The sequence below is a fragment of the Colletotrichum lupini genome, chromosome 5, assembly GCF_023278565.1.
Source record: "Colletotrichum lupini chromosome 5, complete sequence".
Lineage (NCBI taxonomy): Eukaryota > Fungi > Ascomycota > Sordariomycetes > Glomerellales > Glomerellaceae > Colletotrichum > Colletotrichum lupini.
The window spans coordinates 6,378,073-6,393,195 of NC_064678.1; the positions used below are offsets into that span (position 1 = coordinate 6,378,073).

Consider the following 15,123-nt stretch of genomic DNA (forward strand, 5'->3'; position numbering starts at 1 on the left):
GAGAAGATCGACGGCCGGGATGTTGTTATGCTGGGTTCTTGCAGAGCTCAATGCCTTTTTTCCGCGCCCCCCGTCTAATAGTTTCTGCTTTTACTTTTGTTGTTTCTTTTTTCATTCATCTTTTGTTATTCTCGATATGCTGACATCATCCACCTCAGCCGCTTGATCCTCGCCGTTCCTCCACTCTCAGGGTCTAGCTCGTCGCGCGGCGCGCAGGTAAAGAAAACACGGACCCTTCGGCCAGCTGAGTACACCGTTAGCTTTTGCCCAGGAAGCCAAAGAGATTGTGGGAGCAAAGACAGGAGCGACTAGAACCAACCCGCGCTGCATCATGATGGCGACGATGGATTACAACGTGGCTAACATTGCAGATGGATATTCATGGCTTTGACCCGGGCTACGCATCTCCCGCGACTAGAACGACAAATGACTCGGCTTGATTGGGTCTGAGGTCTGGTCTGTGAGCCATGAGATTGCAAGCCGGATCTGCGAGCGTGGAACGGCTGGCGTTCTCTCTGATACTGCTGCTGCTTGCTGCTGCTGCAATACAGACACTGCACACGCTGCACATGCTGCTGCTGCTCGTGCTTGTCCTCCGCCTTGAACCTCGACCTCCTTCGATACCTCACACCCCCGTGTAGAGGACCGCGCCACGGCAGACGGCAGATCACCCTTAGCTTATGCTCCCGGCGGCGAACTAGGCATGGAGAGAGTGAGTGCCTCTCCGTGTCCATTCCGTATATATCATGATCGTCCCTCCGCCCGTTCAAGTGAATCTTTTTTGAGAGGACACCAGCTCATTATCCTTCTGGATCTCAACCTTAGATCCTATCCATTCACTTGTTCTAATTTCTTTAGTTCTTACACAGCTGCCCACAATGTCGGTTTTACGCTACATTCTTCCTACCCTGGCGTTGGCGCTGGGAGCCATCGCCGATGCGAAGAGCTTCACTTTGGATCTCACCTGGGAGACCGCCTCGCCCGATGGATTCGAGAGGAAGATGATTCTGGTGAACAAGCAGTTCACTGGACCGAGGATTGAGATCACTGAGGGAGATGATGTTACCATCAAGGTCAACAACAACCTCCCCTACGCCACAACCGTTCACTACCACGGTAAGCTTAGACAGATATCTTAATTCAACGTTCGACGTTCGACTGGTGACTAATATGGCTGTAGGTATTGAGCAGTTGAACACCCCTTGGTCCGATGGTGTTCCCGGCCTCACCCAGAAGCCCATCCAGCCCGGCAAGAGCTTCGAGTACAAGTGGAAGGCCACTCAGTATGGTGCCTACTGGTACCACGCCCACTACGAGGGACTCATCGAGGATGGTCTTTACGGAGCCATCACCATCCACCCCGCCGCCTCCCACCAGAAGCCCTTCAGCCAGATCTCCTCGGACGGCGCCGCTATTCACGCCATGGAGCAGGCCGAGAAGAAGGTCGTTCCTCTCCTGCTCGCTGACCACCGCCACATGATCTCTGAGGAGGTTCACGACCTGTCCAAGGCCGCCGACATCCAGTTCTCCTGCTATGACTCCTTCCTGTTCAACGGCAAGGGCAGCGTCATCTGCCGTACCCCCGAGCAGATTGATGCCCTTCTGACCCAAGAGCGCAAGGATGTTCTGGCCAATGTTGCTGGTGCCCGTATGACTGACAAGGCGTAAGTCACACCCCCGCGCAACCTTCCACAAACACCAGTCACCCTAACATTATCTAGATGCATTCCCGCTGCTGTCATTGCTCGTGGCCAAGGTGATCTGAGCAAGGTTCCTGCCGGCGTCTTTGATGGCTGCCAGCCTAGTGATGGTGGCCTCGAGACGTTCAAGGTCGAGAAGAGCAACTGTGATACTGAGAAGTGGGTTGCCTTTGACCTCGTTGGTGCCTACGGCCTCCACACCGCCATGTTCTCCATCGACAACCACTCCATGTGGGTGTACGCTATGGACGGTGCCTATGTCACTCCCCAAGAAGTGGAGGCTATTCCCGTCGCCAACGGTGACCGATACTCCGTCCTCGTCAAGTACAAACAGCAGGGCGACTTCACCATCCGCGCTGCCTCGGTCATTGCTACCCAGATGCTTAGCGGTACCGCCCTCCTCCAGTGGCGTGAGAAGGGCCAGCCCGAGCCCACCATTGTTGCCTCTACTCCCTGGGTCGCCGACAACGGCAAGCCGACTTCCAAGGATGTCCGTGTCTTCCGCCAGGCTCTCGCCAAGCCATTCCCTCCCATCGCCATCCCCCAGACCGCCAGCGTCCTGCACAAGTTCGAGATGCGCAGCGAGGGCGGCTCCTACTTCTGGGCCCTGAACGACAACTTCCTCCTCCCCGCTGACTACGAGAATGACTCCCCCGTCCTCTTCGGCGTCCTTGCCGCCGAGAACGACCCCACCGTCGTCTCCACCAAGAACGGCACCTGGGTCGACATGGTCTTCCAGGCCACGGCCCCGCCCCAGCCCCCTCACCCGATTCACAAGCACGGCAACAAGATGTTCCTTCTCGGCTCCGGTACCGGTAACTTCACCTGGAACACCATCGAGGAGGCCGTCGCCGCCAATGGTACCCTCTGGAACCTGGTCGACCCTCCTCGCAGGGACGCCTTTGCGACGCCCAATGCCATCAGCCAGCCTACGTGGATGGCTGTTCGGTACCTCGTCGACAACCCGGGCCCCTGGTTGCTCCACTGCCACATTCAGAACCACATGATGGGCGGTATGTCTGTCATCATCCAGGACGGCATCGATGCCTGGCCCGTTACACCGCAGGAGTACGTCAATTACAACTAAAGGACATGGTCACAAAAGTCTAGTCATAAGAGTATACCACAAAACGAGTTCCCTGGGGGTCAGTAATGGTGTAATGGGAAATCTAGAAGGGGGGTTCATGGCGCGGGGCGGCATTTGATTTGCATGGACGGCTTGTTTTGCTACTCTTTCTTTGCGCGGAGCATTTTTGGACAAAATCTCTTATCCTTCCGGACTGTCATATATTCACCACAGATGCAGTAATCATTGAATTGATAATGAAAATTTACACCGTTTTTTCCTCTTACAATTGGCCTGGTGATTCATGATTAGAGACGCTTGCCCACATGGTGTAGCGTGGCCTGAGTGCTGCGTATCAATCATTCCTGTACTGGAGTCTGTTCAACAGAAACCCACGAAAGCCGTCACGACATCATATGCTTATGTCTTGGTCCAAGTCGCAGCTAACGTATCGCGGCGTCATCCAGGTAGAGTGCTCTGCTTCACCGTTTGTTTTGTCCTGCTCGACGTGACGCCGTGTCACTGCGGCAGTACCACCCTAGTACATCTTCCTCTCACCAAAAAACATGCCGCCTTTCCGAGCGCTTGAATAAGGTAGAGCGAGGGGGGCGAACAAGGCTACACGGCACGCCTCGTCGCACAGCAGCTGTAGGTCGATCAGCGTGTTAAGATATGCTCTAACTCGTACGTGCGTTCATGTACTCCGTACATATTATGCAGAGTGCATGTAGCGCCTTTGAGGAGTGCCAATCTCACTCATTGCGGGCAAAAAAGAGATTTCGCCTCCTTGCCGCTTCTTCCTTCTGCTTCTCGGGTACATGTCTCCTATTCTTCGCTCGGTGATGAATTCCGTTGCGCCGCGTCCGGGGACATTAGCATGTCTCGGCTTTACACTTAGCGGATCTGACATGTCTCTCGTTTAGACGAGGGTTCAAATTGGGCTCAACATGACAGCACCACAGGTTTTCGACGTTAGGGGCACTTGCAACGGAACCTTTTGTCTAATTTTCTTCTTTGGGTGGTCGAATGGTTCACCGGGCTGGCAGCCATGGCGCTTTTTGGGGGGCTTCTGGGCTGATAAGAGACATCGCCGTGCGAACGAGGAATCAGGGGCAAACGGGAGAGAAAAGAAAGTGTGGGGGTGGCTGTCTAAGACAGTCAGGATGGACGAGTGACAGGTTGAGTTCTGTGAGATGGAGGTGCATGAGATGCTATGCACTCTGCAGTCTGCACAGCCTCCACTTGGCTATCGTTTGCGTGCTTCGAATCACGTATTGCTCTCTTCCGGTACAAGAGACAAGAATGCGCCTCCAGATCGGGTACATGTACATCTTGGGGATGAGGGGGGACGTCTTTTGTGCGATGGCGCCGGGGATAAAACAACGGCAGCGCTTATTGGCGCAGAGCCGTTCGTTGGCGTTCGTATTCGAGAGTTAGAGCCTCACAGGTGCTTGGTGCCGAGCCGGCGGCTGTCTTTGGCTGTGTCTGGCCACTGGCCAGGAGATAGCCTCTGCCCCTTGGCGTTGGAGCGACCGTAGGCCGTTTTGCTTTCTTGCGAGGTGTTTACATTGGCGACGGGGATTCACCTTAGCTCCATGTGGTGTTGTGTACAAGACGCGGTATCATGTGATACCTTATCTGGTTGACGCTCGCGACTATCGCTGCTGCTGAGGTGACCTCGGCAGAGGGTGGTTCATTGTTGATGAGGCCAGCCGGCTATCTAGGTAGTTTGGAGATGTAGTAGTCTCCGATTAGATTAGGCTTGTTTCGTTACCTCGCGAAGAATTGATGTTGCCTTTTCAACGTCTTTTATTGTTGATTGGCAGCTTGAGTTGGTAAAAGAGATGGCCTGGCCGAACCATATCAATCTGCCGATAGATGTTGGTGGCTCATCTACTAGTAGCAACGGGCACATCTTCGATCCCCTTGGGAGCTTGTATGGTGATGCTATAACAACGTGGTGTTTGCGATCAACCCCGCCTACGTCCCATCATTTCGTGTCGTACAAGGCATTAAGGTACTAATGTAGGTTGCAGGCTACTGCATCCCGCTCCGGCAGACCCCTTCTACCGAGCTGCCCGGTCCGAGTGGATCCGTGAACCGGGCAACATGCCGAGAGTGGGGTCAATCTCGCCGGAATCCGGCGGCAGAGAGTATTTTACTTCGGAGAAAGATATGTCTAATGCCTGTCGACTAACGTAACAGGGCTCTGGAAGCTTCTATCGAGTTAAAGAGCTATGGTAGGTGGTATTGCGAGCATAGTTCTTCGTACACGACGCACGCTTGCTGGCTCAGCACGCCGCGCGCTTTCCGCAGCCCTCGGAAACCGATTTCCGTAGTCAATGATCGGAGCCGACGTTGGCATTACCTACTTGAAAGTCAATACGAGTTTTACAGCCATGTAAAATAGACAATAATTTTTCCGGAGGTGATGCGTTACCATGGAACTTGAGTTGAGCACAGATCACGTCATCCAAGCTTGCTTCGCCATGTATGAAACCTACCAACAGAAGGTTAAGAAGGGTGTTGTACTCCTTTTCTGCCTTGACTAACCACATGCTGCTCGTTGTGGGTCGCCAAGGTCGGGATATTTTCTCTCAAAGTGGCTAGTAAGGACTTTACAAATGCAAGGTTGCTCAATACGGTATTCTGCAGACAAGAGCTATCAGAAGTCTTAGATGCCTGGGTGTACTGGGGCCCGGGCTGCGTCTACAGTTATGATCGTCCCTATATTCTGTAAACAAAGTTGCTATGAAATGGCTTGAGTCTCTCAAACCTGAGAAATCTTAAAGCGGGACTGATTCAAAGGCTGGCAGGGAAATTGGCATGTCACGTAGTATCCGTAGTGTAGATCTATGTTAAATCTGTAGAGGTTGCTGGGCATGAAGATGATGAAGAGCTTAACAGAAATTAGCTCCCGTCGGATGCTCTTTGGATCCGTAGGGCTGAAAAAGCATTCTGCTTGTCTCCATTCGGACCGCGCGCGCGCACGAGTCAACTCGCACTGCCGTGCCGGGGCATACCATGGATGCGGGGCCTCTTCGGTCCCAGCCGTAGCATCGCGAAGAAATGAGATGACATGCGCTGACGTGCTGCGGTTTTTGTATCCGTAAAGTCCTCTGCATTTGTAAGTGTTGAAAGGTAGATTGGTAGACGGAGAGGTGAGGATATAAGCTTCACAATGTCCCGAGTTAGACAGGAAGAGCTCTAGATACCATCTCCAACAACTGACTTTCGTTGACAATACTACAAAACCCTCATTACCATGTCCGGACTTCTCACCCTCGTTCTGCCTTTGCTGGCTTTGCCAGCCATCCAAGCTTGCCCGACAAAGTATCATAATGCTACCACGGCTTGCGCTCAGGTGACCGGGAATCAGACCGTCAACTCATTCCAGCTGTACCCCGAGAACGCAGACTTCGACACCAAGCGCTGTGTGGCCTACTTCAGGTAAGGTTCCCTCAGTCCATACCGAGAGACGCTCACCGCGACGGAAAAGTGCTATAAGCTAACCCTGTTAGTGTCCTCTACAATGCCAGTGTCGCTGCCTGGAACCCTACCACGTCCGAAATCCAAACCATCGAGATCCCAGGCCTGAGCTTCAACCCCGAACTTCACTCCAGCGGCGTCCGCGTCGATCCCCTCGACCGCCTCTCTATCATCATCGATGCCGGCTCCGCCTTCGACACTGGCGGCCAGAACATCACGGGCGACAACATCCTCGTCAAGTACGATCTCACCAAAAAGGAGGTGCTGTGGCAGCGCAACCTGACCGAGGTCACCGGCGGCGTGTACGGCGGCTTCCAAGACACTGCTCACGGCCCCGACGGCACCACGTACGCCCTCGGCACGTTCCCCAGCAGCATCATCCGCATCAGCCCCGACGGCTCCAAGGCCGTTGCGTGGTACCTCAAGACGCCCGCCAATCATTCCATCCACGGACTCTCCGGGCTCGTGTCCTCCCCCGACGGGAAGGCGCTCCTCGTCGCCGATAGCTCGGACGGTCAGCTCTACCGGTTCGACACCGCCAATGCCACGGGCTCGACGCCGGTCCGGGTCCCTCTTACTTCGGCGGACACCATCGGCGCAGCGCTCGACGGCGTTTCGATCCCCTCCCGCTACAACGGAACCGTCATCCTCGTCTCCGATAACGAAAAGGGAACGGTGGTACTGCACTCGGCCGATGCTAAGTGGGAGTCCGCTGCTGTCATAGGAACCGTGCCCAACGCGTACCTGGCTGATGGAGGCTCGACAGTGACGACTGTGCAGATCGGTGGCAGCGTCTACTCTGTAACGGAATACTTTGGTGACGCCAAGGTCGCGGGAACGCTGGCCGGCAACCGAACTGAGTGGCCGTTGGTTGATATCACCGCCAACATCAACGGGTTCCTTGCTGGCCAGTAAGGGCTGGGCGAAAGGAAGCTGGGAACTAGCTGTCATTACCAAATAGAAGCTGCAGCTGCAGTGATTACGATAGATTCATAGACCTTAAAGATGTTGGAAGCGACGTCGTCACCTGTCACGCAAACTCCTCCATTTTTCTACATGTTAACTGAAACTTTGACACAATCCTGGCACACTTAGGTATAGTCAGAATGCCAGTCCCAGTCGGTCTAGAGCTTGAATACGCACCAGAAGCTTCATGCCTTTGACAGGCGTGGACCGCTCTAGCGGTTGGGAGTGGTGGCTGTAAAACCATTCCGGAAGTGAAAGTCAACGTGCATACAACTGCTGACCCAGGAGATTGGTTTGACAGCCCACAACTAGATTTTATCTCTCCACTAATATTCTGCTGGCAATCCTTCAATCCTCAATCACATTGCTGACCACCACTCTAGGGATTGGCAGGCACCAGTATTCGTGCTTACACAGACAGGGATGGCTGCGGTGGTATACGCTAGCTTGACGCCCGTCAGCACTTAACGATAATACAAAGGAGTAGTGCAATCAGGGGGGAATTCCAGCACAAGTACAGTGGGATGTCAAAAGTTCGTATACACCCCACTATTATCCCCAATTACCCAACCTCCTACATTTTTACTACTATACTTTGACTAGCCGCAGAACTATTAATTTTTTAATTTATATAGCGAAAGTATATATAAAAAAAAGCCCTAAGTTCGCTATTTAGTATTATATATATTAACTACGTATATAAATTATTATTATAAGTCGGCGCAGTAGGGAGTTAATTAAACTCTAAATCTTCTTTAATAATATAGCCTCTTATACTACCCTTAATTACTATTTAAACTCTTTTATATTTAACTTATTCTTCCTTAAAATAAATATTTTCAAGTATAGTTTACGTAAGTTAAACTTTATTATATACTAGTAATACTTAATTAGGTTAAGGTTTAGTAAATATAGGGGCTATTTAAAGTAGGAAATCCTATAGGCTATAAGCTACTCTATTATCCGCTTTATAATATAAATAGAGGTATTATCTTATATAAAATAACGTATATCGTTTATATATAGTAAATACCCTTTTTCTAAGTAATCTATATAGCTATTTATATTATACCCTTATTATTAAAAGCGGTTATTATAAATAAAGAAGACTAATTTAGAGTAACTATTCTTTTATATTATTACTTATATTATAATAAATATATTCGCCTTAACGTAACTAATAAGGTTAATAAATCTCTTTTTTTAGCAGTCTTTTAGTAACCTAAAGACCTATTTAGTTAGAGTAGAAGTATTATTTTAATAAGACGACTTATTAGAGAACTAGTACTAAAATTATTAAGAATTAATAAATAAATCTCTATATAAGGTCTTCGTACTAAACTATATATTATTATTAATTTTTCTAAGTTTTAGATCTAGTTTTTTATAAATTCGAGCCTTTTAGTTACTATTTTTAGTATTATAAAGGGTCTCTTTATAGCTCTTTATTTACAGTAGCTTACTTTTTTAAGAATACGCTTAATAATATTAAAGCTAGCCTAGCCTTATTACTTAGTAACTAGCTCGAAATACGGCTATTAATAGTTAATTTAAGTAAATCTAATTATAAAGCGTTTTTCTTTATTAAAAAGATTCTTTAGCCTTTTTTCCTAGGGTAGGGACTTAAAGTTATTACCTAAATTAAAGCGATAGACTATTTTTTATATAATTAAATATAATAAGTTAAAAAGTACTATAACCTCGTAATAGCTCTTTTTAATTATAATAAGTATAATAATCGTTACTTATTAGACTTTTATAAGTTCATAATTAGCCTTATAGCTTCTTATTATTTAAGAGTAAAAAGCTTATAAATTAGTCTCTATTTACTAAAGATATAGGATATAAAAAGGAAAAGTAATGTTAAGGAGAAAACGCGTCGGCACGCGTTTTAGTGGGGTGTACACGAACTTTTGACACCCCACTGTACTTCCTACGAACGCGAAACCAGATAAGTTGAATACATCCGTTGCCCCAGGCATTTGAAGTTATCATCTCGATCCACGTTGCTTCTCCGGCGATCTTCGTGTGTTCGTGCCAAACCCCCACTAAGGATGGAATCTCAGAGCAAGCGCGTCGCCGTCGTCGGCGCAGGTAAGAGAAACTCCGAAGTAGCCCCTTCATGAATATGACAAGGACGCTAACGACGCCCAGGACCTAGCGGTCTTGTCGCCATCAAAGAATGCCTTGCAGCGGGCCTGGAGGTGCTGTGCTTCGAGCGCGCGCCCGCGCTCGGCGGGCTCTGGCTTTACAACCCGGATCCGAGTGCAGAGACGAGCTCCGGCATGTACCCCGGTGTCATGCTCAACTCCTGCCGGTTGACCACGGGCTACAGTGATTTCCCGATTGATCCGGCGCGGTACCCGATCTACTACTCCCACAAGCTCCATCTGCGGTACTTGAATGAGTACGCTGCGCATTTTGCCCTTGAGAAGCACATCCGTTACGAGACGACAGTCGTGGGATGCGAGCCTCGCAAGGAGGGCGGCTGGGAGGTGAGGGTCCGTAGGGGAAGCGAGAAGGATGGCAACGGGGAAGAAGTGCTCGCATTTGATGCTCTGATTTGCGGAACTGGCATTATCAGCAAGCCCTTCGTCCCCGAATACAAGGGAAGAGAGTCCTTTAAGGGTGAAGTGCTACATAGTCGTTCCTATCGCAAGCCTAGCGCCTACGAGGGCAAGAAGGTCATCCTCGTCGGTCTTGGGTCCTCGGCCATTGACGTTGCGTGTGAAGTTGGCCCGCTGGCAAAAGAGCTCACAATTGTCAACCGTCGAGGCGCTTGGGTTCTGCCTCGATTCGTCCTGGGTAAACCCACAGAGGCGTGGGACAGTACGTCTTTCCCGTTGCATGCCAAACCCTTGATTGGATCCTCTGCTGACCCAGTATCACAGGCCGTAGCAGCCAGATCTGGCTTCCCGCAAGCGTCCAGGAGTGGCTCTTTGAGAAGATACTCAACCATGCCCAAGGCAAGATGCCACCGGAGCTTCAGCCAGATCACGGCCTCATGGCACAGAACGCCACCCTCCGAAGCGACTTCGTTGAAAAGCTACAGACCGGTATTTTCTCCCTTCGTCGCACCACAATCGCCTCCTTCACCGAGACTGGTGTTATCCTGGAGAATGGCGATTCCCTCGACGCTGACGTAGTTATTCTTGCCACCGGATACCACATCGTCGACCAGCCATATCTCCCACCAGGCGCGCTGGCCAGCAAGGAGGCGCCAGCCCCGCACGTTGACTTATACAAGTCCATCGTACCGCCCACTTGGAAAGACCTCTATGTCATGGGCCAGACCGAGCAAGCCGGACCTGTGACGCCCGTCTCCGAGGCGCAGGCACGGTACATTGCCGCCGTCATCAAGGGAAGCGTAAAGTTGCCCGGTGAGGAGGAGATGATGAGGGAGATCCGCACGATGAGGGGTTGGCGGAAGAAGCACATGATCGACTCGGACAGGCACGCTCTAAATGTGGAGTTTGTGAAGTATATGGATGGTTTGCTGGCACCGTTAGGCGCGGCACCGACTTTTGGAAAGCTGTTTGGACGCATCTTCACCAGCGGAAGGCCATTGCGGGCCTGGAGTATTCTTTCGGCTGTTTACTTTGGCATCCCGGCCCCCGCGCAGTGGAGATTATTTGGTGAAGGAAGTACACCTGTGTTGGCTGAGGAGACGCTGCTCAGGACTGACGTGGATGCAAGTCAACTGAGCGAAGGAGAGAAGTCTTTCTTTTGAGAAGTTTTCTATCTTAGTTTCAGTACCTATTAGATCATACAATGGCCAAGATTTCAATGGAATACTCCACGAATGAATGAGGATTTATTAGTTGTGCGGCACCTCAAGCGATGGTCCAGCGTAAGGTATCTGACCATATCTCACTGTGCAATATCCACATTTTCAATCTCCTTTCGAGTCTAGTCCCACAGCTTAAGTGCGAGGTTATTTTCCTTCGCGAAAGCACTGCCATTGCCACCGACGCCCACGGGCTCGTAGTACTCGCCATTCTCAACTCAGACATGACTGAATGACAAGCATCTCAAATGCTTGAGACACGTTGGGACTTGTCGCACTCGCTAGGCAACATCGTCGTAGCCGCTGAGCCCTGACCAAAAGTTGATCTAGATGATTCCGAGCTTCAATCAGTGACCGGAAAGAGTCGGAGAGCTGTCCCAAGGGACGCAGTCCGTCGGTCTGCCTTTCCTGGCTAAATGGACCTCTTAATGATCCTGCTTGATAGTAGAGTTGTGAGAGTGTGTCAACAGAGCATTCGATTACAGGATCTAACGCCTTGTTGCAGCGAGTATTGCCGGTGTTATCTCTCGATTTCAGGCCAGGTATGATGTGACTGATTAACTTCAAGCCGTGGTTTAGATGAGAATGGCCTGCCTTGAATCTCTTACGCATATACTCTAGGCATATGTAGAGAATGCAAGAAACATTCCACGTGCTCCTTCAGCAACATCGATACGTAGCACGGCTAACATCAGTGATTGGTTGTGTCTGCGGGTTATTCGATGCGTGCTCTAGGTAAGTCATGAGCAACGTGTTGCCATCTCAAGTCTTGGAGAGGGGCCCAGGATTAGCCCGTGGTTCCCGAGGGATGAGTCAAGTGATTAAGATTAATTCTAGCTATCACTCAGGTTTTTGCTCGAAAGTCACTCTAGTCATCTTCGCAAGACTGCTGTCCAATAGTTCATCCGGCACTTCCATCATACCTTCGAAATCAGCACAACACGGCTGTCGTAGTCACCATCAAAGGCGTACTGCACACCCGTACTCATCAGCGTAGCACCAGAATAAGTGCCGTTGTTATCCAGAGAGTACTTGGCCGTCGGGTCCAGTCCTTGAAGTTTAAGCCGCGGTAGGGCGTGGTTGTATAGCGCGCGCACCTGGAAGTAGAACAGCACGCCTTGTGACCCGTCCTCCGAGATGACCATGGCAGCCGGCCAGTTGGACTCCTCTGGCAGACTGAGACGCCACAGATCACCTCCAATTACAATGGGGTTGACCATCTCGCCCAAGGCCAATAGCTCGGGGATCTGCACCTTATCCTCAGCGGAGATCACGGCTGGGTTCAGCTCGAGGCCAAAGGATCCGCCCATCATGGCGACATGAGCACGGAACTTGATTGGAATCGTGCGGCCAGTGAGATGGTTGGGCACCGCGGAGACGTGGGCACCCATGGCAGAGAGGGGGTACGCCAGGGAAGTTCCAAACTGAATGGAGATGCGGTCCAGGGCGTCGGTGTTGTCAGATGTCCAGATTTGAGGGAAGTAGTGAAGGACGCCAGGGTCGAAGCGACCGCCTCCGGATGCGCAGCCTTCCCAGAGCACATCTGGGAATCGCGAGGTGAGGACCTCAAAGACGTGGTAGATGCCCAACATGTATGAGTGGCCGATGCCTGGGACGGGGGTCTCGTGGAAGCCTCTGTTGTTGTCCCACTTGACGTAAGAGATGGGGGCGCTGGAGAGGATTTTGGAGACGGAGTCAATGATGAACTCCTGCACCTCTGGGAGCGCCACGTTAAGCACAAGCTGGTTCCTCCTGATTGTTCGAGGGTAGTTGCCGGCATGGAGAGCCCAGTCAGGGTGCTCATGGTAAAGAGTAGAGTTGGGGTTTACCATCTCTGGCTCAAACCAGAGGCCGAACTGAAGCTTATCTGTCGTGTTCGTGACCTCAAGGTTGGTGACCTTATTGACGAGAGCTGGGAGGCCATCGGGGAAACGCTGCGCGTTGACTTCCCAGTCTCCTAAACCGGCTGTGTCGTTCAGTCGGGGGTACTCTTGACCAAACCATCCATCGTCCAGAACAAAGAGCTTAACACCGAGTTGCGCCGCTTCTTGTGCCAGATCGTAAACGGTGCTCTCATTGTAGTCAAAGTAGAGACCCTCCCAGCTGTTGAGCAATGCTGGACGAGTCTGGTCGACGAATTGGCCTCTCATGAGGTGGTTGCGGTAGAGCCGGTGGAACTTCCGGGATACGCCACCGACACCAGCATCCGAGTATACAGCGACAACCTCAGGAGTAGTGATGGTCTCTCCCGGGCCAAGAGGCCACGAGAGCTGGTAAGGATTGAAACCGAGCATGGCACGGGTAAACCCTTGGGATCCTTTCTCCACGTCAACGGAGAACGAGCCTGTGTAGACAAGAGAGAATCCCCATGCCTCGCCTTGGGACTCGGTAGTGTCTGGAGAGACGAGGGCCAAGAATGGGTTGTGAAGATGGGATGAGTACCCAGTTGTGCTTCCGAAGCTATGGGGGATTCAGGTCAGTCAATGGTCCTTCACGGGCACAGTAGCGGCCGTTCTTCACTCACCCCTGCGTGCCGTAGCCAACCTTCCTCCGAACTCTCATGGCTTCGCGAGCCCAGTCGCCTCTCAATTCGATCATCTCAAGGTCCTCGAATGGCAAGTCAACGCTGAGACTTGCGGCCTTGGCGATGGTGATGTTGCCCTCCCCCTCGTTGGTGATGTTGACGCTTCGGACAATGGCATCATACTTGGGGAAGATTGAGTACGAAAGATCGACGGCAATGGAGCTGTAGTTGTCGTACAGAGAAACAACCAGAGTAGAGACCTCATCGTCGGTTCCAAATGTCGCCGGAAGACCCGGCAAGCCAGGCTTTCCTGCCGTGACTCTGTGGGATCGATATTGGAGATCGCTGACCGTGTATCCCTCAGACTGGTGAATTTGTACTGCGGGGACACGGAAGTCTCCACGTCCAAGGTCGGGGTACTCTCGTCTAACCCGGCCGATCATGTCAACCCAGCCATTGATTTCCGGGGCGAGCATTTCCATGCTCTCCGTAGCCGACCCTCCAAAGTGGTCAGACAATAGGTCACCAGTCAACTCATCCACATGAAAGCGGTATGAGGAATGGTCGCCATTGAGGGCAAAAGACTTGCCATCAACGACAATGCCTTTGTAATGTTAATCTCGCGAATGGTGACTCCTAGCATGGCATCTTTCATACCTGCGGCTGAGCCATTTTGTGCCAACACGCGACCAGTGAAGACTGATGCGGAGGCAGCAACGGCTAGACGTCTCAACGAGAAGCCCATCGTTCCGTATGAGGATGAGGACCAAGGACGAAGGGAGTTGTGAGGAGCTTGATGCCGGAGCAGGATGGTTATCAAGCCTTCTACGGCGATCAAGAGTTTCGCGGTGAGAACACCCGATATTTATACAGTCTTCCTTTCACCTTGCATATGCAGCCTCTCCGGGTTCGCCGGTCATCTTCGCGATGCGCCGGCTCACCCAGCAGGTCACGAACCTTAGCTTCGTCAGAATTATCGGCCGTTCCCCAGAGATCAGCGAGGAGAAAATCCACCGCTAGTCCAATAACCATAAGCCAACAGGGAAGTGATCAACATGCGGGGTAGTTCCCCACGAGTTTTCCGCCTGTTTTCCGCCGCTTAATTGCACCGTCAGAGAGAGTGGGTGTAACGTCCTGCACGACAAAAACGACTTTTCCAACCCGGCTGTTCTAGCAGCGAACATGATCCGATTGCAACCTAAAAACTTCGGAGATGAGGGGTAGCTTGCTCTTGGCATCAAACAAAGCAAGAGAGAGAAACATTCTGGGGGTTGGGGAAATTTGGGTGGGACGTAGCACCCGGGGAAAACCTTGGTTGGTTGTGGCGTGAAAGCTAATGATGACATACATCCTGCATAAGGTATTTTGATGTAAATGGCTCAACACACGCTTGGGATGAAAATCGTCCGTGAATTACACTAATTGGCTGAGATGGAAAGGAGAAGAGCTGTATGTTTACTACGGAGTCTAGTTGTGTTGTGGAAAAATGACACATGAACGAATCTATCTGATTTACAAGGGCTGCTTCGAGGCAAGCACCCAAGGCCCTTGATTGGGTCTCGGTATGGTAGTTTGCATCCACCAGGAAAGT

At 51.2% G+C, this 15,123-nt stretch overlaps 5 protein-coding genes across 5 annotated transcripts; 3 read left to right on the forward strand and 2 right to left on the reverse strand.

The window, feature by feature from the left end:
* Nucleotides 1-878: 878 nt before the first annotated feature.
* CLUP02_11325 (multicopper oxidase) lies at nucleotides 879-2,787 on the forward strand (the record flags this gene model as incomplete). Its single annotated transcript, XM_049290293.1, has 3 exons — nucleotides 879-1,116; nucleotides 1,181-1,642; nucleotides 1,670-2,787. The coding sequence occupies 3 exons, from the start codon at nucleotides 879-881 to the stop codon at nucleotides 2,785-2,787; spliced, it is 1,818 nt and encodes a 605-aa protein (XP_049147438.1).
* A 391-nt stretch (nucleotides 2,788-3,178) lies between these two features.
* CLUP02_11326 (uncharacterized protein) lies at nucleotides 3,179-5,847 on the reverse strand (the record flags this gene model as incomplete). Its single annotated transcript, XM_049290294.1, has 15 exons — nucleotides 3,179-3,304; nucleotides 3,381-3,412; nucleotides 3,523-3,680; nucleotides 3,756-3,952; nucleotides 4,009-4,157; nucleotides 4,212-4,317; nucleotides 4,378-4,482; nucleotides 4,541-4,746; nucleotides 4,868-4,985; nucleotides 5,048-5,134; nucleotides 5,207-5,213; nucleotides 5,275-5,325; nucleotides 5,384-5,475; nucleotides 5,543-5,724; nucleotides 5,790-5,847. The coding sequence occupies 15 exons, from the start codon at nucleotides 5,845-5,847 to the stop codon at nucleotides 3,179-3,181; spliced, it is 1,674 nt and encodes a 557-aa protein (XP_049147439.1).
* Nucleotides 5,848-6,031: 184 nt separating this feature from the next.
* On the forward strand, nucleotides 6,032-7,170 carry CLUP02_11327 (uncharacterized protein; the record flags this gene model as incomplete). The annotated part of the gene is made up of 2 exons (XM_049290295.1): nucleotides 6,032-6,216; nucleotides 6,288-7,170. 2 exons carry the CDS (start codon nucleotides 6,032-6,034, stop codon nucleotides 7,168-7,170), a joined length of 1,068 nt encoding a protein of 355 aa, XP_049147440.1.
* A 2,006-nt stretch (nucleotides 7,171-9,176) lies between these two features.
* CLUP02_11328 (uncharacterized protein) lies at nucleotides 9,177-10,951 on the forward strand (the record flags this gene model as incomplete). The annotated part of the gene is made up of 3 exons (XM_049290296.1): nucleotides 9,177-9,315; nucleotides 9,376-10,050; nucleotides 10,113-10,951. Coding segments are annotated over 3 exons (1,653 nt in total), but the record flags the coding sequence as incomplete, so codon positions are not given.
* A 974-nt stretch (nucleotides 10,952-11,925) lies between these two features.
* CLUP02_11329 (alpha-galactosidase 2) lies at nucleotides 11,926-14,277 on the reverse strand (the record flags this gene model as incomplete). The annotated part of the gene is made up of 3 exons (XM_049290297.1): nucleotides 11,926-13,468; nucleotides 13,533-14,136; nucleotides 14,190-14,277. 3 exons carry the CDS (start codon nucleotides 14,275-14,277, stop codon nucleotides 11,926-11,928), a joined length of 2,235 nt encoding a protein of 744 aa, XP_049147442.1.
* Between the last annotated feature and the right edge of the window lie 846 nt (nucleotides 14,278-15,123).